We start from the raw sequence: 27,790 nt of genomic DNA on the forward strand, positions 1-27,790 counted from the left end.
GATATCTGAACCAATGAGAGAGTCGCTGCTAGCCTGTTGCTTAAAAATCAAGCGTGATGTTATGACGCTTATGTTATTTAATTGCTAGTATGCTTGCATGTCATAACTTGGAAATGAATTGCTTGAAGTTACAACCAGTTTTGAAAAAGTTAGGAGATTTATGCCAACTGGTAACCCTTAAAACTTGTAGGCGCCCCGCTGTCAATGTAAAAAAACTAAAAGATCTTTGCGGGACTATTTTAGTCTTGCCGGTCTATATGTATAGAAATCAGTGGTACAGAGTATAATAATATATATGATCTATGTTGATTCTAGATTTAGAAATTGCTGTCAATTTGATTGATATCTTTGCAGTTTTTTTTATTTCTTCTTTCTTGAAATCCAAAATGGCCCTAAACTTAGTTGTCAAGATACATCCCGTAGTTTTATTTCAAATCGTTGATGCATATGAGCGAAGAAATGCGGATTCACATCGAGTTATTGGCACGTTGCTGGGTAAAAAAATGTTTTATATACTCATCATGATTTATTTAACGTTTTAGTAGACGTCATGGGAATAACCTATAGGATTTGGCTTTCGACAACTATTTACTAACTAGCAGTCGCCCGCGACTCCATCCGCGCGGAATAAAAAATAACATTATAATAAGCCTACGTGTTCTACTAGACTATAATTGACATCTTTGCGAAATTTAATCGAGATCCGTAGAGTCGTTCTGGAGATACCTTCTTACATACATCCATACATCAATCCAAAAATGTGCATTTTTAAGATTAGTTGGGAAATAGATATGTACAAATTTTTAATTGAAAATGTCAAATATACATTTATAGGGATGGTGGTTCTCTACCTCTAAGACTTAATGTTTGTGGTAAACATAACTTATTTCTTTTAAGGCACATCGGACAAGGGTGTTGTGGAAGTGACAAATTGTTTTTGTGTGCCACACAAGGAGCATGCAGACCAGGTGGAAGCTGAGCTAAACTATGCCATGGATGTGTATGAGCTCAACCGGCGGGTTAATGCCTCTGAAAACATTGTTGGTAAGTTACATTGATATGGGATTCGGGGTGGATGATGTAAAAACTTTTGTTATATATGAATGTGAACTAGCTGTGGCTCGCGACTCTGTCCGCGCGGAATTAAATAAAAACTTTATTAGTAGCCTATCCATCAAGATCTGTTGACTCGTTCCAGAGATACCATCCATCTAAACAATCACATTTATAATATTAGTAAGAAATAAGATATACTTATTACTGCAAACTGGTGAACCAGAGAAGATTAACTGGTTAAAGATTTACCAACTAATTGTGGTAGAAGTCCAAAAAAATAATCTTTTTTTATCTCAAGTATTTACTCAGCAGGAATTAAGATTAAGGTGCTTTAAATACATGCTAATGATTGTTTAATTGGTTTGTTGTAACAATCAAAACATTCTTCTTTATATAAGTATGGATTAAAATAACTTAAGTAATAAAAAAAATCTGTTAACTACATTTATTGGGTATCTGAAGTAAGTAATTTGGTTTAATGGAAATAATTAAGGAAAATGCTTGAAGTAAACAAAGATCGCGTAACTTTATTGTTACCATAAATAATTAGTAGAACCAAAGAACCGAACTAGTGCGAAAACTAACACTAGCACTAGTGACTATGACGGACATGAGTGCAAAAGTATAATTAATTTGATATTATTAGGTATGGTCTGACGATGGCAAGACTAATACAGCAAGTAAACATTTACAGTTGCTGAAAATACATTTGTATACTTGACAAACAAATAATAACATACATAGAACATGTTTGGTGCTGCGTACAAAATTGTTCATTGATAACATTTAAATTTGCAAATATGTGTGCTTGTGAATGTACAAGTGAATGTTGAATGTTCCAGTACTTCTACAAAACAAAGGGCAATTCTACATTAATATGGAAGCAGGAAGATTCTTTTATTTGCAATTGTTTTTTAGCTAGTACATTTTTGTTGTAAATTGAAATGTTCTAAAGTTGTTTTTCTTTTCAAAAATATGAATGGTGAGATTAAGAAAGTCGGAGTCAGTTGTACTACATTTACTTAAGATTCGTGTTGTTGCGGGCAGGGTGGTGGGCGACGGGCAACGAGGTGACCAACCACTCGTCGGTGATCCACGAGTACTACTCTCGCGAGTGCCGCGAGCCGGTGCACGTTACACTGGACACGTCGCTGGCCGGCGAGCGCATGGGGCTGCGGGGCTACGTGTGCGTGCCGCTGGGCGTGCCGCACGGCAAGCAGGGCTGCATGTTCACACCCATCGATGTCTCTCTCATCTGCTACGAGCCCGAGGTGCGCATTAACCATCAGCTATCCGTATTGTTGGACTGCGGGCGTGTGTCACATTTGTCCGAGGTTGTACCGGCGTGCGGTCTGTTGCAGGTGGTGGGTCTGCAGCTGTGTCAGAAGACGATAGGTGCGAGCGGACGAGCGCGGCAGGTGCAGCCGGCGCCGGACCTGGCGCAGGTGGCGGAGGCTGCGGCGCGGCTGGCGGGCTCGCTGGACCAGGTGCTGCAGTACGTGGAGGAGGTGGTGGCGGGGCGCGAGGCGGGCAACAAGGCGGCGGGGCGCGCGCTGCTGGAGCTGGCGCACTCTCTGCCCAGCTTGGCGGCCGACTCCTTCGCGGACGCGTTCGCCTCCAGCGTGAAGGACCTGCTGATGGTGGTGACGCTCGCGCAGCTCGTCAAGACGCAGCTGCAGCTCAACGAGAAGCTGACGCTGCTCACCTCGCAGTGACCCGCCGCCTGCCGTCCGCCGGCAACATACATTTTATTGCAATAAGTCACCAATAAAACATTCAAACCGTGACCTGTTTCTGTTACTTTATGTAGCGCCGTGTCGCCGGCGTTCTGCCTCTCAATACTTACAGCTTAATGTTTACTTACGACACAATCATGGATTATACCATTTGGTAAGAGTAATAAGTCAGGGAGCGATATGTTCACTCGCGTCCTCTGCTGTGTGTGCGGTTGTTTGTTGTTCCCGCTACAATACTCTCGCGCCAATTTGTAGAATCGTGCGAGCCGCGGTATACAGATATACAGTTTTTAACACTGGCGGTTCACAAATTTTGTCAATTTTCATTTTTATTGAAATTTTATAGTAATAGATAATTTTAGATATTTTTTTCCATCTAATTTAGATACAAAGATTGATTTGACAATAAAAACGTAAAATAATTAATTATGACCTAATTTTAGTCCACGTTCTCTTCCCACCCTTTTCTTACTAGGGAAATAATGGGAAGGGGAAATTAGCGGTAATGGAACGCATAGGAAGGAGAAATATCCTGCATCGCACCTGCATTTGCAGATGTCCAAGGGCAGCGGTCGCTTTGCTATTTCGGAGAATTCAGATGTCCGCTTTCTTTCAGGTGTCAATTTATGATATAAAAAAATCATAATTTTTAATAAGGTTTCATATTATGCGAACCCCGTTGATTTATTTTGTCTGAGCTCCCGATAAATGTATTATTAGGTGTGTCAGAATTATAGGACATCTACGTATGCAATATCATATTTTATCACAGCCACAGAAGACGCCGTACATACGTACATAAATCGTGCTCGAGCTCGTATAAATATTGAGGTTAAGGATTTTTATGAACAGAAATAACTACAATATCATAATTACTATTATTATTCTTTAGTTATTTAATATTTAGAAGAATAATGTTTGTATGAAGTTTGCCGGAGGTCAGCTCGTCAGCTCGTATGGGTATGTGGGCGCCAGCGCGCGCAGCTCGTGACACCGCCACAGCCAGTCGGCGCGCACGCGCAGCCCGCCCCCCGCGCCCCCCGCACCCCCTGCGCCCCCCGCACCCCCAGCGCCCCCCGCACCCCCCGCGCACAGCACGTAGTCCACCGCCGCCCCCTGCTCCAGGTCGCAGTCCTGCCGTGCGACCGCCGGAGAGTTAAACACGGCATTGATGATTTGAAACACGATGATTGAAACAGAAAACGTTTATATTTAATGACAAAGATTCGTTGAACAATATTCGACACTGACATATATATGAAGAGAGCGGAGAGAGAGCGAGACTGACCTGCAGCAGCAGACCGCCGTACGCGCGCACGTAGCGGGACAGAAGGCGCACGTCGCAGCCCGCGCCCGCGCCCTCGCCCTCACCTGCGCCCTCGCCCGCGCCGCCCTCCACCCTGAAGCTCAGCCCCTCCAGGAAGGGCGGCAGGGTGCCCCGAGCAGAGCCCTCCCCGACCTCCGGCGTCTCCTCTCCCGCCTCCTCCTCCTCCGTGGCCGAGTCCGAGTCGCTGGAGAGCGTCACGCTGCCTGCGGCCGAGCTCAGCCTTCATTTACCACTCAGACTTATTGACTTTAGTGGGTAGCAAAGTCGGTCGCACAACATATACTTGTAGAGAGCTCGCATCACAAATTAACTAAAATAAATTTAATTGTAAAAACCATTAAACTACTGAACATTTGAGTCACCTTTAAACCTCTCGTCGCAGATGAAGGAGACGTCGTTGTCTGAAGGCGGAGTGGTCGGGGCGATGTCGGGGGCGGGGGCTGGGGCGATGTCGGGGGCGGGGTCTGGGGCGATGTCGGGGGCGAGGTCGGGGTCGGGGGCGGGGGCGAGGCGCGGCCGCTTGTTGCGCGCGCGCACCTTCTCTATCTCGTCGTCGGTGTCGTCGGTGTCTTCGTCTGCGTAAATTATAAAAATCACTTTCCCTGTGTTCGGTCTGATCGTGAATAAGACTGCTGTAGTTGAGTGCACGAACCGCGGTGTGTGCGGGGCGCGCGGGGCGGTGCGGGCGAGGGCGCGGGGTGTTTATGTCGCGGCGCGCGGGGCGTGTGGGGTGCGCGGGGCGCGTGGGGCGCCTCGGGCTCGCGCCGCCGGGTCCGCTGGCAGGCGTGCAGCCAGTCGGCGCTGACGACGTGGGCGTGGGGCGCGCTCGCTACCACTTTCTTCAACTTGGGCGTGTTGGGGAAGGCGCACCTGTAAAGACGTCTCGTTGTATAATACAGCGGGACGTTCAATATACACAGAGTTGCGATGCGCGTGCACTGACACGAGATGCGTGCAGTCGGGGGTCCAGTCGGGGCGGTAGCGGGCGCCGAGGGCGAGGGCGAGGTCCCGCAGCGCCGCACGCTGGGGGTTGACGAAGCCGCTCAATGCGAACACGACGCCGCGCAGCACCTCGCGCTGGTCGCCGGCCGCAGCTCGGCGCGGTGTTCGCTCGCCGCCGCTTTCTATTGCAGTTTTCTTGAGTCTCGTGTCCGCATCTGGTATATTTTTCAATGCTTGCGCGGACGCTTTTCTTATTTGGGCATCTTAATTGAAATAAATAGTATATGTTAGTTTATTTATTTAATATATAAAGTATTTCAATTTAAATAGGCGGGCGGTGAGAGCCACGAACAAAACGAAGCCATCGATATTCAGCTAATATTATAAGTTTGAATGTAATCCTCAATACCTGAGTTACAACTACTGACGTTGTCGTCGTTCTGCTTCAGACTCTGTCGATATTTAGCGAACAATGCCCCAGGCCGGAACTCGTCCTCGTCCGAGGAGTAGTTCCCGAGGGAGAGCAACAAGTCTCTGGGGGCTGGGGCCGGGGCGGGGGCTGTGGCTGGGGCTGGGGCCGAGGCCGGGGCCGGGGCCGAGGCGGGGGCGGAGGCGACAGGCTCGGCCGCCGCAGAAGACTCAGTCGTTACAACTTCCGGTTCATAAATATGAATGAAAGAGAGTCCAAACTAGAAATTGACAAAAATTTCAATATAAAAGAAGTATAAAAAATTTAATTTGGTAAAAATACCATAAAGAAATTATTTTACATGCATCACTTTCTAGATTAATTTTCTAGAATAAATTTGACAAAATCCATTATCGACTTGTACTATTCTTAATGAGGGAAGAAGGACCAAAATTTGTCGGTAAAAGTATGGCTGAACTGGCAGTGTCAAGTGAGGTCTGACAGAGTGAGATGTAGAGAGACCTGGCAGTGCTTGTTGTACGGCTGCGAGCAGAGCAGCCGCACGCGGTCCCAGCGGCGCCGGCGCGCGCCCTCCGCCAGCTGCTCCACGTTGAAGCTGCGCACGCGGTCACTTGCAGCACCGGCCGCGCCCGCGCCCGCCCGCCGGCACTCCGCCGGACCCGAGAACATGCAGCGTGGCACCAGCACCTGCCAACACGCAATCAAACTTGGTCTCCATCTGCTGCTGCATCGATTTGCCATCGCTAGCTTTGAGATGAAGGTGCATGGTGCAGTAAAAGACCATTGTTTTTAGTGGACGAGAGGTTACATTTTTGATGAAGGAATGATCAACGGATACATTCAGAGAACAAAACAGAAATTGTGTAATAATACCGACATACCTCATACTGGTCGACGGGCCGGTCTGCAGTGCCCACCAGCACCTCCACGAATGCGGCCTGGTGTGCTCCGATATGGACACCACATATCTGAAAACATATTATATAACTACATTAATAAACATTATTTAATAATTGGATCCTACAGATACATATTAAAATCTAATATATATTCTCTTATGTGTATACTTGAACAAGAAGTGAAGAATAAAAAAATTGGATTACAGTGAACCCAGGAATGTTGCTTTGAAAATGAGTTGTGATGAGAGTTATAAATTAAGTGAAACAGAGTACTGACGGTGACAGCGCGCTGCAGCTGCAGCAGCACGGCGCCCTCGCCCGCGCCAGCACTGCACAGCCAGCGTCGCTTGCTCACCTCGCTGGCGAGCAGATTGCTGGCCGGGTGATCCTACATCATGTTAATATTTTGATGTTTCTGTGACTAAGTACAGACAATATAGCTAACAAACTAGTTGTCTACAAACAAAATAGTTGTGGGAGGCAAAATAAAGTTTACAAAATACCCTAAACCTAGGGCTGACTAGGACCAGGACCAAGACAGGACCAATAAAATACATTAGGTGTTGTAAACAAATATCACTTATTAAACAAATATATACTTTCTTATTAGAAAGTAATTCAGAGTTAAATTACTTACTGGATCTTCGCTGCTTACACTAACAACGTAGTCAATCTTAACACGCGGCATAACAGTATTCTATTAATATTATCACCTTAATATTTTATAAGTTTGTCATTCATTTTATGCAAGTTTTCGCGGCAATACGGAAGTAAATAAACTATTGTAACCTATTTAAAACGAAAACGTAATTGTCAAATGAAAAGACGTTTTTTTTATTATTTATTTCTGACCTGGATTCAAAGTCCTTTGGCCGATGAAAAGACGTTTGTTAACAGTGTTACCAGTTTTAAATCAAAAATTTTACCCTCAGCTAAATTCTGGTTCTAATTTGGAAAATGGCGCCAACCGTAAAATAATACAGAGATTTTTTTGTTTTTTTCACCCATTCTGGGTAGGCTCAGATTAAGAATTATATAGATATGGCATGCGCGTTCACCCGTAAGGGACAGATAGAGAGTACTATAGACTATACCTATATATAAGTGTTTTTTTTTTTTTTAATTTATTAAGGCATTGGATATCAGTGTCCTTTAGCCTGGTATATATAAGTGAGAGGATTGGGGTTACCAGTTATTTGTTTTGTCCCGAGAATGAATAGTTACGATATAATTTAATATATACCAATTTATATATTTCCAATTAAATTGTAATTAATAAATGTAATAAATATAAAAAACAATGCGTAATTTTTGTTTATGTGACTAAGATTAGGTAAACTGATTTTTTTAGTAATACTTAGTCAGGTCATAAATTCTGTCACATGTTTAATATAAAATAATTGAAACAAGTTTAGTTTTTCATTATGTGACCATTTATATACCAAAATGAACTTAACAAAACATAGATTCTTATGACACTAAAGTTTATTCAAAATGACATCCGTGATTTTGAATACAGGCCTTCAATCTGCTCGGCCAGTCGTCTATCACAGCACGAACGAGGTCCATGTCAATATCGGCGGCTGCCTTAATCAAGGATGTCTTGAGTGACTCCAAAAAAAGAATTTTCCGATATTTTTTCCCGCGTACCGCTTCAACAAAGCGCGGCATCTCTTCAGTCTTAGGTCCATTAGACGAGCATTCAAACGATGTCCTATTTTTCTTCGATATGCACGAAGCCCTAAGTCTTCATAAAAAGCTACAAAAAACATACCAATATTATAGTCATATAATTTTAAATTACTCTGTATATCATTACAGTGAACACTACATGTAAAACTACTTAATATTAAACTATTTTGATTGTAATTTCTAAGAAACAAAATTTACATGGGACAAATTAAAAAACATTCTCTTTAAAATCAACGGGATAAGAAAGTATCAAATATTTAAAAACACAGCATATACCAGAATTAAAAACTCCTTTTGAAATCTGTTGAAAATAGTATAAAAAATGTGAGTTGTTTAATTTATATACATTATACATACTATAATTTATTTCCCCTAAATTCAGGGTAATTTTTACAACAAGATGGTGGTATTATTTATACGGGTAATAACCAACCAATTTGAAAAGAAGTTTAATATGGCCGCTTGTTTCCCAGATCTACAGTATATTATTTGACACAAATGACATCTGCGTTTGGGCGCATAATGTTCGAAAAATACTATTTTATTTTAGCTGATTTTACCCGTATTTTAACATATTAGTTATTACAAAGACTGTAAAGAACAACTAGTTTGTATTTTCTTCCTTATTTTGTATGAATACATGTGAATAGGTGCGTAGTTTCAGTACTTACGAGTGAAAGGTTATGTTTTTCTATTTTCGCTCACTACGGCTTTTACAACCGACAATACAGCAGTATACCATGTTTTATAAACTTTACCTTACTAAAACTGTAATATCAAAAAATTTTTTGCACAATTACAGCCACTAAGTACTCACAATTTTCGAAAAATAGCACGAATGTCAAACTTTGTTAGGGACAACCTAGGTTGTTTGTGGGGGACAACCTTTGTTCCAAACAAACTCCAAAGCAGCGTTAGCAACTTGAAGTGGACTGACTATCGTACCAGGGGCGTAAAATTATCGTACATGGATCGAAATTATCGTATTTTTTAGGATAATGTCTATTATAGATAAATTAATCATATAAATTGTAATATTGATATGCATGCAAGTACTTTATAGTTTATCTTTTTTAAACCACCGCTGTCAAATCAACAGAACACTGAAACCCAAATGTTTTACACGTGGTACAGACCTGAACTGATTCCCTTTCCACTTTAAGTTCAATAAACGCGCCAAACTTAAAATTCACTTAGACAAAATTTCACTGTTCTCATGCAAGTTGGGTATGAAACACGTCAAAATTTTGTATTTATAAAGAAGAAATGGATATGAATGGGTGGTGAAATAAAAAATCAAAGAATTTTTTTTATATATCAATATTAGTGATGTAACGAATGTTGGATTTTTCACATTCGCGAATGCGAATGCGAATGCGAATATTCATCTTCAATATTCGCGAATGCGAATGCGAATGCGAATGTTAAATTTCAAATAAAGCGCGCGCAAAATGTTTGACATTTCGTGTCGGCCATGTTTAAATTGAACATAGCCGAGCCGATACAGGTTGAATGAACGAAGTTAGTCACAGAAAGTTCATTCGAAAAGTATTGTTTTGATTTGAGGTTAGTTTGGTGTTATTGCATTTCCCAAATTTAACCCAATTTTAAATAGAAATAAATATTTTTTGTTTTTGTAAAAAGCTTATTTACAAATAGTCAAGTATTCATTATTTGATTTTTTAAGTTTATATTTCATTATCATATTTAATTCTTAGAAAATATATAGTGGGATGGAAAAATATATAATTAAAGCCAAAAAGGTTATAAATTAATATTATACTTAGATTTGATTGGATCTCTGAAGTTCTGTTTTCACAAAAGATACTTGAATTTAGAATTAGATTTTTTTCAAAATATATGTAAGGCATGGACATTCGTTATTTTTTCTGTGGTGGAGTTAAGTTGTGATTTTGTTAATATTTTAATTAGACTAACAAGAACAAAAGAGAAAGTGTTTCTAATTTAGTTGCTTACCAAGACTGTTCCATAATATTTTTTTTTTAATTCAAGTATGGTTAAATAAAAATATATAAATCTTATCAGTTGTGTTATCATTTCATATGCAACCATATAATAATTTCCTTTTTGTTTGTTAAATACATTCGCTAAATATTCGCATCGTTTTTTGCGAATAGGAATGCGAATGCGAATATCGAAAAATATGCGAATATTGGCGAATGCGAATGCGAATGCGAATATTCGTTACATCACTAATCAATATACACTTATATTCATAAAAACAGAAAATATAATTTTTATATTTTAATATAGTCTTTAAAAAATAATTTAATATAATTAAGGTATTCATAAAGATTAAAAATTACTTCTTTCTTCACTTAATTTGAATAATTCCGTTTGTCAGAGCGAAAACGGACATATAATCATAGTAATATAACGAAATAACTGCCAACTTTTCTACACAAAATATACGATACATATGAAGTGTGAACATAATCGAAATATCGAAATATCGAACTTATATTCTCTTGTTCGCATTGGTAGATGCTATACTAACCAATAAGAAAGCGTGTACAGCAGGCGCTGGATAAAGTTACAGTATTGGCAGTGGTGAAACTTAGTAGAGCGGATCGTAAGGACCAATAGGAATAAAGAACTTGTATTTCCCGGTATTTTCTCAAGATTTTATTGGACAAAATAAAATCATGCTACTGCGGTTTAGACTATCAACGCATGAGTGAAATAATATAAATTCTCAAATTTTGCATCATGATAGAAATTATCGTACAATCTGCGTACGATAATAATATGCTATCGTACATCGTATGTAGGCACAAAATTATCGTATGTGTACGATAATTATCGTACGGTTCCGAACGCTGCTCCAAAGCCTGGTACGCAGAAAGGGACAGAAGATAGTTATCCCTGTCTTTGTCACGTCACAGGAATTGGGTATAACTGTATCTCTCTCACTCACGGTATTATTATTACCGTGTCATAGACTTGTGGGTAGGCCTCAGATGAAGAATTATATAGATATGGCATGCGCGTTCACCCGTAAGGGACAGATAGAGAGTACTATAGACTATACCTATATATATGTAAAAGGATTGGGGTTACCAGTTATTTGTTTTGTCCCGAAAATGAATAATTACGATATAATTTAATATAGACCAATTTATATATTCCCAATTAAATTGTAATTAATAAACGTAATAAATATAAAAAACAATGCGTAATTTTTGTTTATGTGACTAAGATTACGTAAACAGATTTTTTTAGTAATACTTAGTCAGGTCATAAATTCTGTTACATGTTTAATATAAAATAATTGAAACAAGTTTATTCATTATGTGACCATTTATATACCAAAATGAACTTAACAAAACATAGATTCTTATGACACTAAAGTTTACTCAAAATGACATCCGTGATTTTGAATACAGGCCTTCAATCTGCTCGGCCAGTCGTCTATCGCAGCACGAACGAGGTCCATGTCAATATCGGCGGCTGCCTTAATCAAGGATGTCTTGAGTGACTCCAAAAAAAGAATTTCCCGATATTCTTTTCCCGCGTACTGCTTCAACAAAGCGCGGCATCTCTTCAGTCTTAGGTCCATTAGACGAGCATTCAAACGATGTCCTATTTTTCTTCGATTTGCACGAAGCCCTAAGTCTTCATAAAAAGCTACAAAAAACATACCAATATTATAGTCATATAATTTTAAATTACTCTGTATATCATTACAGTGAACACTACATGTAAAACTACTTAATATTAAACTATTTTGATTGTAATTTCTAAGAAACAAAATTTACATGAGACAAATTAAAAAGCATACTCTTTAAAATCAACGGGATAAGAAAGTATCAAATATTTAAAAACACAGCATATACCAGAATTAAAAACTCCTTTTGAAATCTGTTGAAAATAGTATAAAAAATGTGAATTGTTTCATTTATATACATTATACATACTTTAATTTATTTCCCCTAAATTCAGGGTAATTTTTACAACAAGATGGTGGTATTATCTTTACGGGTAATAACCAACCAATTTGAAAAGAAGTTTAATATGGCCGCTTGTTTCCCAGATCTACAGTATATTATTTGACACAAATGACATCTGCGTTTGGGCGCATAATGTTCGAAAAATACTATTTTATTTTAGCTGATTTTACCCGTATTTTAACATATTAGTTATTACAAAGACTGTAAAGAACAACTAGTTTGTATTTTCTTCCTTATTTTGTATGAATACATGTGAATACGTGCGTAGTTTCAGTACTTACGAGTGAAAGGTTATGTTTTTCTCTTTTCGCTCACTACGGCTTTTACAACCGACGATACAGCAGTATACCATGTTTTATAAACTTTACCTTACTAAAACTGTAATATCAAAATATTTTTGCACAATTACAGCCACTAAGTACTCACAATTTTCGAAAAATAGCACGAATGTCAAACTTTGTTAGGGACAACCTAGGTTGTTTGTAGGGGACAACCTTTGTTCCAAACAAACCCCAAACCCTGGTACGCAGAAAGGGACGGAAGATAGTTATCCCTGTCTTTGTCACGTCACAGGAATTGTGTATAACTGTATCTCTCTCACTCACGGTATTATTATTGCCGTGTCATAGACTTGGGGTAGGCAAAGGGAACTATGCCCAAACAACAGTCAAGTCAAGTCTTCAGTAGATTATTTTTATTGATATGAAATGAAAATCAAAACCTAACCTAATTCATTGAATCAAATCATTAAATCTGATATTGTAACAAATTAGGAGCTTCTTTTTAGAAATATTTGCATGAATCATAAAAACTTCAATGATTTTTTTTGTAAAAACTTCGTGGTTGGTTTTTCTTTTTAACAGACATTATTTTGACAGTTGGGAAAGAGAACGCACGAGTTTGGAAAAGCTAAAGAAAAAGCACGAGTAAAAAAGTGTTTTGCGTGTTATTGCTGGGACGAAGAGCGTTCGGAATGTGGGCTATTACCACAGGTGGGCACAGTTAATCGAAAAGTTAACTTCGTTAATCGTTAATTCGTTAATTAAAAAATTAACTTCGTTAATCGTTAAAGCGCTAAATTCTCGAAAATTTAACGCAAGTTAAAGTTAATCGTTAACAGTTAACCATACCAAAATTACACATACTAATTTCACACTTATGTGGCGACATTTGTTTAAAATATTAATTAGACTATACATTTATAGAATGTACACATTAGTATTAGAGACAAGTATGAATGCATTATAGTATATTTCATTACGAATGCGGAATGACAGTTTCGCACGTGTACTAAACAACTATTTTTGATACAGTTGCGAAAAAATGAAGCAATTTAATAGAATAATAAAAACACAATAAACTCAACTAACTAAAATGTTTGGAAAATGGCGCCAACCGTAAAAGAATACAAACAGAGATTTTTTTGTTTTCTTTACCCATTCTGGGTAGGCAAAGGGTACTATGCCCAAACAACCAAGTCTTCAGTAGATTATTTTTATTGATATGAAATGAAAATGAAATTTAATGAGATTAAATAAAATGAAAACTAACCTAATTCATTGAATCAAATCATTAAATCTGATATTGTAACAAATTAGGAGCTTTTTTTAGAAATATTTGCATGAATCATAAAAACTTCAATGATTTTTTTTTTGTAAAAACTTCGTGGTTGGTTATTCTTTTTAACAGACATTATTTTGACAGTTGGGAAAGACAAGTTTAGAAAAGCTAAAGAAAAAGCACGAGTAAAAAAGTGTTTTAAAACAGTTGCTCAAAAAGTGGCGTATTGCAGGGACGAAGAGCGTTCGGAATGTGGGCTATTACATACTCAGGCTTTTATATACTTGTAATGAAATATACTACTTTGAACCTTCTTTTGATTTTGTCCTGTTGGTCACGTCTTTCCCGGACGCTCTGATGCATCACACTTGCACGCGAACTTCACATATTATATCAATTATCAACTCGTTCGTTCACCATTCGATGACAGCACGTCTTAAAGTTTCTAATTTAACGATTAACGGACTTTTATTAACGGAAGTGGAGTTTAACGGAACATAACAAAAGCGTTAACACTTTTTGAAGTTAACTTAAAAGTCAATCCGTTAAGCAAAATGTTAACTTCGTTAATTAACGAATAACGGATTAACGAGTTAATGCCCAGCTCTGGCTATTACATACTCGTGCTTTTATATACTCGTAATGAAATATACTATTTCGAACCTTCTTTTGGTTTTGTCCTGTTGGTCACGTCTTTCCCGGACGCTCTGATGCATCACACTTGCACGCGAACTTCACATATATCATTTATCAACTATTTCGTTCACCATTCGAGACGTCGACAGTCGCCCAACATAGCTGACCTTACGAGCGTGGCGTGGCGCGTAATTTAAACAAAATGACAGCACGTCTCCAAGTTTCTAATTTAACGATTAACGGACTTTTATTAACGGAAGTTGAGTTTAACGGAAGTTAACAAAAGCGTTAACACTTTTTGAAGTTAACTTAAAAGTTAATCCGTTAAGCAAAATGTTAACTTCGTTAATTTACGATTAACGGATTAACGAGTTAACGCCCAGCTCTGGTTATAGTTATTTTAGAGTTTCAATCACAAAACAAATAGTCAATATACAAAAGAGCGAGAAAGTTGTACTCCATTAAGCACATAGTAAAGTTTTTCCCGTGTACGTAAGATTGATTTTGTTTGTATGATAGCTAATTCTAAGATGAGACCACAACACAGTACAATACTATAACGACTTTTTACTTCTTTCGACTACCCAGAGAAGTTGCAAAGAAAGTTGAACGCCTTGAAATAAATATGTCGGCGGCGACAAAATAAAAACAAAATGTTCTACACCGACAGCTTTCTAGACGTCAGATGAAATTTCAGTTTCAATTAAATAACGTTAGGTTGGAAGACAGAATTGTACTATAAGAGGCGCCGAGCCCTGCCACCGAGCTTGCACGGCGGGCATGATCGGCGAGCTAGCAAGGACATTATCGGAGCGGTTGCTCGCTGGATCTCTTCTTTATTTATTGATTTACTTATTAAGACAGTCCAACAGAATCCTTTGCCATTGTCTTACCCTATGCTAGTACGTAATATAACGACCATGAAATTCGTTTACGCTCACGATTGCAGCCAATGCTAGCAAAATACTCAACCGACATCTTGGTTAATTCTGTGCTTACATTCCTTACTGTAATTATTATGCACCAATAAAAGTCACGCTGCTAGTTTTTAATAAGATTATTACTTCACGTTTTGAACTACATTCATTGCCCGAAAAGTTTTGTAATGGCAACGTCTCGTCACAGAAAGTCTCCCATTAGATGTACCGATGATTTGGTCAAAGTGAGGGGACGTCGGGAAACTGGAGTAGGCGCCGATCTGCAATGACGCGCGATTACACTGTATCAAATATCATAAACTTTAGACTTTTGATTACATATTGTTTGGTTTTACGCTTGTGAAATTGTACCAACTTAATTGCACAAAGGCAAATAAAATGTCGACACTTAAAAATAAGCAGGTTTTGGATTAATGAAGTAAGTCTCGTCAGTCGTTTCGTCTCCACTTTATTTCTGTGACCTTGCTGTTAGCGTTATTATTATGAAATGATATAGAGCACGTAACTGACGGATTGTATAAGATATAAGACTAGTTTAACATTTTGTAAAACAGAGAGTGAGTGAACTAATTGCTAAAATGTCCCATAAAATGTATGACGTACGTTTGTTTAAAGATGGAGTTAAACGTTCCAATAACGCTTATGTACAATGTATTTTGCTTACCGAAGTGTGTCACGGGCGTGATCTACCACATCAAAGGTTATTATTTCATATTGATATGAATTAAATTTGTGATTTGAACTTCAAGTCTCCGAGATTTTTTATCATTAGATAGCAAACGGACAAGCGGACACTTGAATTCGCCGAAATAGCGAAGCGATCGATGTCCATAGAATTCGCAATTGCAGATGCGTAGCCTCTTTAATCAGCGGAAGAGGGGACGCAAAGGAAAGGAAAATATTCTCTTTGTGTGCGCCCCCTGGACTGGATCAACCAATATACGTCGAAAGATTTAATAAGCTTCGCTTAGCTTTGCTGTGGCAACTGCGTTTGCTGATGTACTTAAAAAATTCAGTCAACAGAGGTTTGACATTGGCCATGATGTCGCATGTTCATCGACATTTATGTTAATATAAATAATGTTAATCTCGCATCATATTATCTTAATACGACGTAACTTGCACAAAGACAAAATTTTTATATTTTAATTCGCAAGTGAGGCGAGGTTGTGTTGCGAAATATCGCTCATCCGCGTATTATATACGGTGGCGCGCAGGCCGGGGCACCACTCTCCGCTTGCAGCTCGCAGATAGCCGATAACCTCACCGACTCTCCCCGACATGAAATCCTTCGTGAGTGCTTCTCATTCATGCCGTTTCTCCAATGATTACGAGGTGATGAAGGCATAATATAAAGGTGTGTGAATTTGTTTGTCCGCAGCTGGTAGTACTGTGCGTGGTGGCGTGCGCGGCGGCGGGCGCCGTGCGCGAAAAGCGCGGCTATCTTTCCGGCCATGGAGGCATCGGGGGCTTCGGAGGCGGAATCGGGGGCTTCGGGGGCGGAATCGGGGGCTTCGGGGGAGGCTACTCCGCGCCCGCGGCGCAACTCGTCACCGTCAACAAGGTCGTCAACGTGCCCAAGGTGGTGAGCGTACCGCGGGTGGTGACCGTTAACAAGGTGGTGTCCGTGCCGCAAGTGGTATCCGTCAACAAGCTGGTGGCGTCGCCCAGCTACTCATCCGGCTACGGCAGCGGCTACGGTGGCAGCTACTCCAGCGGCTACGGCAGCGGATACTCCAGCGGCTACGGCAGCGGATACTCCAGCGGATACGGCAGCGGCTACGGCAGCAGCTACGGCAGCGGCTGGTGGTGATTACCAAAGCCCTCAGGGTTCAAATCAGCTCCTCCAACTCGGAGTAACAAAGCATATTATTTAAGAATTTTGTTAATAAATTAGATATATTGTTATAAAAATGTCTCTTTACTCATTTCCATTTCAATTGAGTTTAACTTTCATAATGCATTTTATACCGAGGTGATAAGCACGGAACACAGGGAAGATAACGCTCCATAGATGACATGATGTGTATCCGAGCTCGGTAGACAGAGGGCGCGCCCGCTACTGATTTTATCATTATGATCCAAATTGCAACACAACTTGTATGAAACATGCCACATATGTTGCCACGGGTTTTTTTTAAAGTTGAACTAACTTATTTCGTAAGCACAAAAACTTTAAGTAAAGTGAGCGCTTAACTTATTAACCAACACATTAAATTATTTATAATATCACATTAACTGGACTCTATGTTCTTTACACTGCTAAAGTTAAAATACGTCATTATGAACGGCAAAAAAACTAAATGTAATTAATATAATTTTAACAAATTATTTTCCGAGCAAGAAGTTTCACTAAAAACGAGAAACCTTTTTAGAATGAAACGGAACGTAGAAACGGGAGTAACCTAGGCCATATTTTTAATACCGCTCTGACGAAGTCGCGGACAACGGCTAGTAATTAGTAAAAGTAAACTCTTCGAGCGCTTGTTGACTTAGTCGTTGCTGGGACTTGTTGCTACATTTCACACCAGGCACGAACATCATTTACTTACATTTAATTTCACACAGAGCGCAGTTTCATCGAACGTCGTCAGCGTCCGTATGCGGAGTACAAGAGATTTTTTCTTCACGCAGGCCATAGCGCTCGCATGCGAGAACCGTTTTCATTAGTTTTTGCGCCCGCGTCCTTACTTTTTCTTACCGCGCATTGTACTTGTCAACTGAGTGCCCGCACGACGCGGACGTTTGCAATAGAATGAAATGATCATTTTCAAGAGTCGTTAGCTCATATGCGGGGACACCCCTCTCCCCGAAGACTGTACAATGACCGCGTTATCGACTAATGAAATTGCGCCCTCACACCAGTACACAGTTCTTTTTAGCCGACTTAAAAAAGAAGGAGGTTATCAATTCGACTGTTTTTTTTCATGTGTGTTATTTTAAGTTATTAATCTTACTAATATTATAAATGCGAATGTATGGATGGATGTTTATTACTACAGACATCTCCAGAATGGCTCAACGGATGTCGCTGAAATTTTGCATAAGTGTAGAACATAGTCTGGAAGAATACATAGGCTACTAATTAATTATTATTTTTTAGTTCCACGCAGACGGAGTCGCGGGAAACGGCTAGTTTAGATATAAAACATGACGTTACAGGCGAGGTTTCCTAGAGGAACAGTCAATCCCTCCTTTACCGCTTTCACAAAGATAGACGGGGACAGAGGAGACGCATACAGGATAGGTAGCATATCTCCGAATTACAGAAACTTCTTCGCATTGGCTATGGTTACGTTCCTTAAATGTGCCGCGGGAACTTACCGAAAAACAAAATGAAGAAAGACAATTTGCATGAAACAATGGGATTACGTTCTAAGATTTCGATAGAAAGTGAATTTAAGATAACATACTTAAATGTACTCAGAACTTTATTAAACAATGAAAAATACATTCTTACTTTTGATTATAAAGCTTTGTTGCTGTGTGCGTTTTTACTAAAGTACACAACTGCAACGGCAGAGTTTTGATTCATTAATTCAATGGGTTCAGAGACGAGAAAAGAATATAATAACTATTTGTGTTGTGTATATAATAACAATATTATAGTGTTGTTGTCGTATTGTTGCTCTTGTCACTCCCTCACTGAGCAACATTGTGAGTGTTGATGTAATTACATACCATGACCTACATTCATTTGTTGATTCTAAAATATGGTTATAAAAAATTTTCATTCTATAAATAAAATACAAAGTAATTATAAAAATAAATCTAATTTATTAACAAAATTCTTAAATAATATGCTTTGTTACTCCGAGTTAGAGGAGCTGATTTGAACCCTGAGGGCTTTGGTAATCACCACCAGCCGCTGCCGTAGCCGCTGCCGTAGCCGCTGGAGTATCCGCTGCCATAGCTGCTGGAGTATCCGCTGCCGTAGCCGCTGGAGTAGCTGCCACCGTAGCCGCTGCCGTAGCCGGATGAGTAGCTGGGCGACGCCACCAGCTTGTTGACGGATACAACTTGCGGCACGGACACCACCTTGTTAACGGTCACCACCCGCGGTACGCTCACCACCTTGGGCACGTTGACGACCTTGTTGACGGTGACGAGTTGCGCCGCGGGCGCGGAGTAGCCTCCCCCGAAGCCCCCGATTCCGCCCCCGAAGCCCCCGATTCCGCCTCCGAAGCCCCCGATACCTCCATGGCCGGAAAGATAGCCGCGCTTCTCGCGCACGGCGCCCGCCGCCGCGCACGCCACCACGCACAGTACTACCAGCTGCGGACAAACAAATTCACACACCTTTACATTATGCCTTCATCACCTCGTAATCATTGGAGAAACGGCATGAATGAGAAGCACTCACGAAGGACTTCATGTCGGGGAGAGTCGGTGAGGTTATCGGCTATCTGCGAGCTGCAAGCGGAGAGTGGTGCCCCGGCCTGCGCGCCACCGTATATATATAACACGATGTTGAAGAGGTGTCGCAAGTCGTCCTCGCCGGACGAAGCACCCGAAATTTGCACTCAGTGGTCGACTCGCAGTTTTTTGCATTATCTTTGTATCTATAATGAGTGCATTTAAGGTAAATTTTTTAGTATTTTGCATTAGTCGAGAAGATATTTCTTCAGTAATATAAATAAGTTGTACAAAATAAATAAAGTACGCTTTTTGATAATGTAAATGTACACCAAAATACAATGAATAGTATAAAGTGTATAATATGTGTGTATTATGTCATAGATTGCACTTGAGAAATGAACAAGAATGCTCCGCGTGCGAATGTGGGAACTTTTTGGCGCGATGTCGCTGCGGGCAACGTTTACGACTTAAACCATATCCATATAATGGCATATTTAACACTCACTATCTAGATCGCCTTAAAATCACACAAATCTACAAATGTTGTAAATTATATAATTACACAATTTACAATATTTGTAAATCATTTAATTAGACTCGATTGCATTGGAACATACAGGATGTATTAAGAAATCAATTATGTAATATATTTATAACACTGGTCTGTACAACATATTTTAAGTTTTGATGGTTAATTATTGTAGATTAGGTGCATTAAAATAAATATATTCCATGGAAATAAAAACATAACGTCGATTTTAAAAGTTATGGTGTTTTAATCAAAACCTTCTTATTGACCTTGAACAATATCCTTGTCATTGCTATGATAATAAAGTCTTTTTGACGGATTTGAAAATCCAGATAAAATGTATGATGAAGATGAAAGAAAAACTCGACTTATTCTGTACATTTTTTCTAATTTTTGTTATCTTTTCGGTATATTTTGGAGAAGAGTAAGTTATTTATTTATTCATTGAAATAAAACGAACAAGTTATTAAAAACATAAATACAATTAGTATATAAATGATGTACCGGCCAATAATAGTATTCACAAACATGAATTAATTCATAAATAAACCATTTATATGTACAATTAAAGACATGAAGAAAACATCAGCAATCGCGCTTCATTTATAAAAATATTTGATTTCATGACTGTTATTTGTCATTAGGTAAAATGACTTTGTGGATTTTCGCGTTATTTTGTTGTTGGCTGCGTAGTTAGTGGTGTGCATAGGGACGTGGAATACTCCCTGTATGACAAATCCGACATTTCGGTACGCCGTATTCCATTCAACTTCTACAAACTAGCTCCTAACAAACTTAAAATCGACATAACTATGTATAATATCATACAATAAGCATATGTCAAGTAAAGTCAGCCTTTCTTCACAGTCAATAGACCCCTAAGATGACACTCTTCACACTTTATAATTGACTGATTAATAAAGACTTTTTGAATTCCCTCGATATGCTTTTTATATACAGCTCGATATTCTATTTAATGTAAACATATCTTTAAAATACTCTATAAAAATAAAAATTTAAAATACTATATAAAATAAGGTCCGTGTGAAAACTCACAAATTTTTATATGCCTTTTCCACAATATAACTGATGTGATCTGAAAGTAACAATTTCTCGTCCAATCAAACGCCCCGTTCATACGTACTATTGGGTATTATCGCATTGTTAAGTTGTATTTAGTACAACAAATAAAATTCATAGTTTGAATATGAATAAAATACATTCAGGAATTTTGAGATAGATATATTTGAAGAAATCGTCATTGCGTTGTCTCCCTGGCTTTATCCCACTCACGTGGGATTGGCGCACACCGTTTTATACACTTTAAATCTGGCAGAGAAATGTATTTAGATAATCTATATGCTATGGCGCCCTCTAGCGCCCAAACCGCGCAACTTTAGATAGAGATAAGTTGCGTTAAATCATCATATTTTCAACAAAGGAATGTGTGCTATTCCGTTGTACATGTATTTTCTGGACATCCTGTATAACAATGTTCCAATGCTACAATGGCCAAAGGATCGGAAAATTTTCTGATAAGAAAAGGTTGGTCGGAGCAGGAAAAAGTAGGTACATATATTCATATCTTGTACATTTGGCAGGATCTATCGATACTATTCGGTACTAAACAATATTTGCAAGGTAAGAGCTCTTTCCGAATCTCAAATCCGAATGATATAGATTACCGTATTGTTAATGCAAATTAGTTGATTCATATTAGTATGCCTTACTCATAGGGTATAAACAAAATGAAATAAGTAAAATATTTAGAAAAATATATATTTGTAGTTTTTAACAGCATAACAAACGAAACTTAAAATGAACTTAAAAATCAAAATAAAGAATCGACTAGATTTGGAAAATATAGTGCGCCGATCACCAGCCGGCGGCAGCGGGCACCAGCTTGTTGACGGAGACCACCTGCGGTACCGACACCACCTTGCGTACGTTCACTACTTGAGGCACACTGACCACTCTGTTTACGTTGACCACCTTATTGACGGTGACGAGGCGGGCGGCGGGCGCAGCGCTGTAGCTGAGGGCAGGAGCGGTGGCGTAGCCGACTGCAGGAGCGGCGGCATAGCTGACCGAGGGACCGGCGGCATAGCTGACTGAGGGTCCGGCGGCATAGCTGACCGAGGGACCGGTGGCATAGCTGACGGCAGGAGCGGCTGAATAGCTGACAGCAGGAGCGGCTGAATAGCTGACTGCAGGAGCGGTAGCGTAGTTGACAGCGGGCGCCGAGTAGCTGATGGCAGGGGCGGAGTAGCTGATAGACGGAGCGGAGTAGCTGACCGCGGGGGCGGAGTGCAGGCCGCTGAGGAAGCCGCGCTTCTCGCGCACGTTGCCGGCTGCCACGCTCGCCACCAGGCACAGGACTGCGATCTAAAATAAAAACAATATGTTAAAGAACCTGAGGTAAGGAAAGAGCAATCCTGATATATTTTTAATAATATTAAGTTTATTAACTTGTGTGGAACAGAAGTGTCCTCATCGTGTGTACTGAGGCTGCTGTGTATCGAAGATGGACTCGACAATAGGATTTGCGGTGTATCAACAAGTTGGCACAAATGGCACCTGAACTTATTAAGTACTTGTTTTTCAAAATAAATGTCATGATGGAGATAACTGAGAACTTTCTCTTCTAAGTTCGGTATCATTGTATTTGAACCATGAACAGTTCACAATTTATTTTAAATATAAACATAAATATCTTAGCAGGTAATTATCTGATTTTTATAACTTCAAAATTTCTTTGCTGATTAAAAACTGTCAACTCTGATTTATACTCACGAAGGATTTCATGATGTTGTTTTGTTGTTTGTTGGTTGGTTCTCTGGTTAGTGGGCGGCGAGTGATGTCTGTCCTCTCCTCGGTGTCAGTATATATATATGTCCGTAGGTCTGTATGTCGCAAGGTGTCCTCGCACCGACATGTGTTCTTGAATTAGGTCCCATAGATAATTTATTGCTAGTTATCATACAGTTTAAACCGCGGCAAAAACCTTCATCTTTACATTAACATAATCGAGACGATTTCCAACTCTTATATTAATAATCACAATTAGCATAACGTCAGGCTTACGAGCCGCTTGTAGACATATTAGTACAAAATTAACAGGGAGATCAACAAAAAATTAAATATATTTTACTTAACATGTTACTAATATCATAAATACGAAAGTTTGTATCTATAGATGGATGGATGGATGGATGTGTGTATCTCCAGAACGGTTCAACGGATCTCGATAAAATTTGGCACACATGTAGAACATAGTCTGAAAGAACATATAAACGGAGTCGCGGGCGACAGCAAGTTACTGACTAAAGACAGTGTTAATGTTGTACCTGATATTTACCACTATCATAATAAGTTCAACACTATGATTTATAATTATTGACTATAATTTATAATTATGTAATATAAAGATCTGCGAGCGAGATGTTGTATAGTGAATACATGTCAAGAATGTAAGTCTATATCTTCCCTAGGACTTCTGCTTTTTTAAAGTACCTAAGTCAATAGGACAACCCCATGCATTTGTGGTTCCATGAGGGAGCCAACAAAAAAATTTTCATCCTTTTGGCAGATGGTATTTTATAATGTTCTCCAGGAGCGGTCGTTTAAATTTTTGTAAAAAGCAAAACTGCTTCAAAAATTTTTCATACGTAGCTCCTACGACCTTAGATTCGAATTAGTTAAAGTTTAAAAAACAACATATGCATCACTCGATATAGTACCAATGATTGATATCTGATATGAAATAACAAAAACAATTTATTAAATCAAAGGAAAAGCATCAAATCTAAGTTTTTCTAAATCGAAATGAGTGAACTTGGCCTCATTGCTGCGGCATCCACCACCGAGGTGTCCTAACGTCATTCGTTTGCTAATAAAGCAAGTTTTATTTCCTTTAACTAAGCTTCGCTAACTTAAGAATGTAAAAAAACAAATTATTCAAAAAACTGTGTCGTTTGCTTGATACAGTAGACTAGCTGTTTCCCCAGACTTCATCTGCGTGGAGTTTAAAAGTCTATAATGACCTTTCAACCCTTATTATAGAGTATAGAGCTTTAAAGGATGAATTTGAAAAAGTCCGAACACATAGTTAATTATTTGTTCTCAAAGTGTTTATGTCAGTTTTCTGCTGAAGAAATACCATATCTCCATATCAACATTCACCCCCCCCTCCTCCAGTATCGACTTTTAGGTGCTGAATTTCTTAAAATTCTTACTCAGTACTCGCCTATGTAATAACAGAAATCTAGTTAGTCTAACAGAAGGCTAGTTTTGGCTGTGTGTTGAAATATCAATCAATTATTCAGTCAATCAGTTTACTTTTATATATATAATGCAGATTAAACAGCTTTATATTTTAGGTGTTTTGCACCTATTGGCTCAAGGTGCAATGGTAGCAGCGCTGGCTGTGGTGACTCGCTGCGGTTGCTGTTTTGCTAACGACGATAATGTCGAAAGAAATATATTTATCTAACTCAATGAACCTTTATTTCTATAAGGACAAAACTAATTAATAGGCACGTGTAAAACTTCGCGCCTCTGCGGGATAGAAAGACATGACACAGATACTGTCCGGAAGGAAAACTCATCTTTCTACATTGATTTGGATTTTAGAATTATTGCAATATTGTTATTTTTAAATTTCTGCCATCTAGCGGAGTGTATTAGCACTACATGTGAGAGAAAAAAATATTCGCCATTGTACGTTCAAACTGTGGACCTACCACGAATACTACTGACAATCGCTTTCGTAACATTATAGTTATTTATGTAAAAGTTAGTATGAGATTTCTAGCTTTCTGTTCGCCCGATATGGGTGCTGCACAAATTCTAATACAAATTATGTCGATCACGATATGATGGTGATTGTCACAAATATTCCTGCTAGGCCCACTTTGGTTTTGATTTAAGTGTAGTCTGTTGATGTTATGGTTAAAGATAGGTGTGAACAAAAACTTTAGCCGGTTAAACTTGTATTTATGTTCACGGGGTTGCTAATGTTCTTTTCTTAGCATATTCTCTTCGTAGCCGGCTAAACTTAAGTTTGAAAGCAACGCTTTGCATACAAATATAAAAAAGAAAAAAAAACGTTTACTATTTCGTAACGAAATTTTTTATTAAAGGTAACAATATCTCATTTACAAATACTTATGAATTTAAAATACATAATCTGTACGAGGGACTTGTCTATATTTACCTGAGAGCCCCCGAGGTCGGCACAAGCACACGACATTGTCACCACCTGTCAAACAATCCTTTTTGATACATTTCCGATACAAAGAATGACCTCAATTTACTTATGTAAATATTTGCAATAATATATTTGACTTGCATGAATTTACAAACCAGTGAGTAATTTATTAGTTGTTTACAAAATAAAGCAGCTTGAACAAAAAAAACGACTAATTCAATCAACAAAATTCCTTCAATTAACATTAAGTTAATTAGTTAATCAGTTATATTATTACGTATCAATTAACACAACACAGTTTATTGTAAAATGTCCGTCAGTTTGTCGAGTTATTTGCTTACATCGGAGTTACGACTTACGTTTGAGAGTGTTGAGTACGAAGTGATTGTAACCTGTTGGAACTCACACTGTAATCGTTATTTTTCACTACTGAAACATTTCCACAAAACGTTATTAACCTCTCTCTCTCTCTCATCCTCTCTGAAAATACTAAGATAACATTAATGTATGTGTGGATACATCGCCAGTGGAAATTAGCGATTACAAATTCATCAAAATATCGCTTCACATATCCGTGAATAAATTTTTGTGATAACAACCACTTGTGAATCCGCGTATCGTTCAATAAAAAATTTCATTCAATTTGAAGCATCTCGTACACCTGTTTCTTTGGTCCGCAAAGTTTATAAGAAGTTTATATTAATGAATATGTCGTGGCTCTTACGACGATTTAACTCCTTCTTGTACTTATTATCTGTATCTGCAACTTGAGCTTGTTACGTATGTCCAGGCGTAGTTACTACGCTATTCCACTTCCTGTTACATCGTACGCTGTGTGGCCGCATCTTTACAACTAAGTCCGGATTCATCAGCCATGTATTATCACTATACATAACAAATAAGTATGATTTCGGCATTTTGTATACTTATTAAAACTAATTTTGCAACAATGCAACGCGTTTCGTAAACATGATCAGTAATAAAGGTCAAAGGTGTATAAAAAATCAAAATTGTTAAAATAAATTTATTTTTGAAAAAAAAATTGATATCACAGAAACATATAAGGAAGGTACTCGAGGCAAGTTGTGTAATTATACGAGTATAGTTATCACGAAAACTTATTGCAAGAGTAGTGACAGCTGACTGGTAAACTTATTGCCTGCAAGGGAGTTGTCGAGTATCGGTATGACAATAGGCACACGGCGGTTACCACCAGCCGCTCCTCAAGCCGGAGGACCAGCCGCCATAGCCGTGGCTGCCGTAGCCGAGGCCGCCGTAGTAAGAGGGCGAATAGACCACCGCCGGGCGCGAGTAGACCACCGCCGGACGCGAGTAGACCACCGCCGGACGCGAGTAGACTACTGGCGAGGACCAGCCGGAGCGGATGAAGCCCGCCGCTGCCGCGCTCACCAGTGCCAGCACAGCCACGATGCCCGCCTGAGCACACAAACACACTTACACATCATGTTCTAATGTGGCCCCTGAACGACGATGACATCAAAACTGATCTTCATGCGAATCTTTAAATGAGGTTCCCCTCGCACCCGCACTCAGAACGGACCTAGGGGAATTCAATTCCTAAAGGTGTCAAAAGAGTCAAATACTATTTCTTTAATCTAAATTTGATTTTTTTTTATGTCATATCATATACTATCACCAAGTACTTTTATTATCATCAAGTATATTGCGAATAAGAAGATAAAACTGTTGCTGAAATGTTTCTGTACCTATACAAACTGAAGTAATGGAGGAAATTACTTAGTATTTTTAGAAATAAAACAAAACAGAGTAAAACAACTTACGAAGAATTTCATATTGTGTTGTTGTTGACTTCTTTGAGAGCGAAGTACCAGTACGAGGTTTAGAACGAGCTTCCCTCCTTATATACGGCCAGAAGATCCGCGTGACGTGATGCGCCGCCTCGCCGTAGACCAACCGCCACTCCGCCAGCCCGCACTAACTCCTGTCTTGTGACGTCACTCGGACGACCACGTCAAAGTTGTTCATATATCAAATTCTGTTGCTGCATTCCTTAGAGCCGCATGCGCACAGTTCGTTGAAAATGTTCGATGTATCGTGAACATGATGGAACGATATTCAAAAATTGTGTAGCCGTTCCAAATGCCAATCACATGGGTCACCGATTTAATTGCAACTAAATCTTCTAAATATTTTTGTCTTTGACAAAAGACACCTTATTGGGTATTTCACCTTCGTTTTGAATATTGTTTTGTATACGAAATAAGCTCGCTGCAAAACATATTTGAATATGTTGACATTGGAAATTCCCTCCAAAAAGTACTTTTATATGGCGCTCCGTTACACATGTGCGACACTAATTACTTTTAAACCGTAAAAGGACGAAACCCTTTATAAAAATTATAACATTAATTCATAATTAGTTGAATATTCTTTTTCTCAGGTCCGAATTAGATCAGAGCCTTTCCTCTGACGACGTTTCTGTTTTAAGTTACAAAAATATTGCACGCGCGTGTTCGACGTATGT

At 39.0% G+C, this 27,790-nt stretch overlaps 5 protein-coding genes across 5 annotated transcripts; 2 read left to right on the forward strand and 3 right to left on the reverse strand.

Moving 5' to 3' along the window:
- Positions 1-332: 332 nt before the first annotated feature.
- On the forward strand, positions 333-2,843 carry LOC106710108 (eukaryotic translation initiation factor 3 subunit F). Its single transcript, XM_045680897.1, has 4 exons — positions 333-495; positions 898-1,044; positions 2,104-2,327; positions 2,418-2,843. The coding sequence occupies exons 1-4, from the start codon at positions 387-389 to the stop codon at positions 2,769-2,771; spliced, it is 834 nt and encodes a 277-aa protein (XP_045536853.1). The 5' UTR covers positions 333-386; the 3' UTR covers positions 2,772-2,843.
- Positions 2,844-4,712: 1,869 nt separating this feature from the next.
- Positions 4,713-7,285, reverse strand: LOC106710098 (DNA repair protein XRCC1). Its single transcript, XM_045681048.1, is given in 9 exon segments — positions 4,713-4,989; positions 5,063-5,324; positions 5,471-5,585; positions 5,588-5,626; positions 5,715-5,750; positions 5,993-6,178; positions 6,373-6,459; positions 6,668-6,778; positions 7,028-7,285. Coding segments are annotated over 9 exon segments (1,164 nt in total). The 5' UTR covers positions 7,079-7,285.
- A 9,098-nt stretch (positions 7,286-16,383) lies between these two features.
- Positions 16,384-17,081, forward strand: LOC106710124 (keratin-associated protein 21-1-like). The gene is made up of 2 exons (XM_014502108.2): positions 16,384-16,480; positions 16,569-17,081. Exons 1-2 carry the CDS (start codon positions 16,469-16,471, stop codon positions 16,998-17,000), a joined length of 444 nt encoding a protein of 147 aa, XP_014357594.2. The 5' UTR covers positions 16,384-16,468; the 3' UTR covers positions 17,001-17,081.
- Positions 17,082-18,944: 1,863 nt separating this feature from the next.
- On the reverse strand, positions 18,945-22,935 carry LOC106710112 (fibroin heavy chain). Its single transcript, XM_045681049.1, has 3 exons — positions 22,869-22,935; positions 21,963-22,460; positions 18,945-19,462 (listed from the first exon to the last, which is right to left on the reverse strand). Exons 1-3 carry the CDS (start codon positions 22,878-22,880, stop codon positions 19,043-19,045), a joined length of 930 nt encoding a protein of 309 aa, XP_045537005.1. The 5' UTR covers positions 22,881-22,935; the 3' UTR covers positions 18,945-19,042.
- A 3,385-nt stretch (positions 22,936-26,320) lies between these two features.
- Positions 26,321-27,182, reverse strand: LOC106710123. The gene is made up of 2 exons (XM_014502106.2): positions 27,087-27,182; positions 26,321-26,721 (listed from the first exon to the last, which is right to left on the reverse strand). The coding sequence occupies exons 1-2, from the start codon at positions 27,096-27,098 to the stop codon at positions 26,491-26,493; spliced, it is 243 nt and encodes an 80-aa protein (XP_014357592.2). The 5' UTR covers positions 27,099-27,182; the 3' UTR covers positions 26,321-26,490.
- Between the last annotated feature and the right edge of the window lie 608 nt (positions 27,183-27,790).

The sequence above is a fragment of the Papilio machaon genome, chromosome 14 (assembly GCF_912999745.1).
Source record: "Papilio machaon chromosome 14, ilPapMach1.1, whole genome shotgun sequence".
Lineage (NCBI taxonomy): Eukaryota > Metazoa > Arthropoda > Insecta > Lepidoptera > Papilionidae > Papilio > Papilio machaon.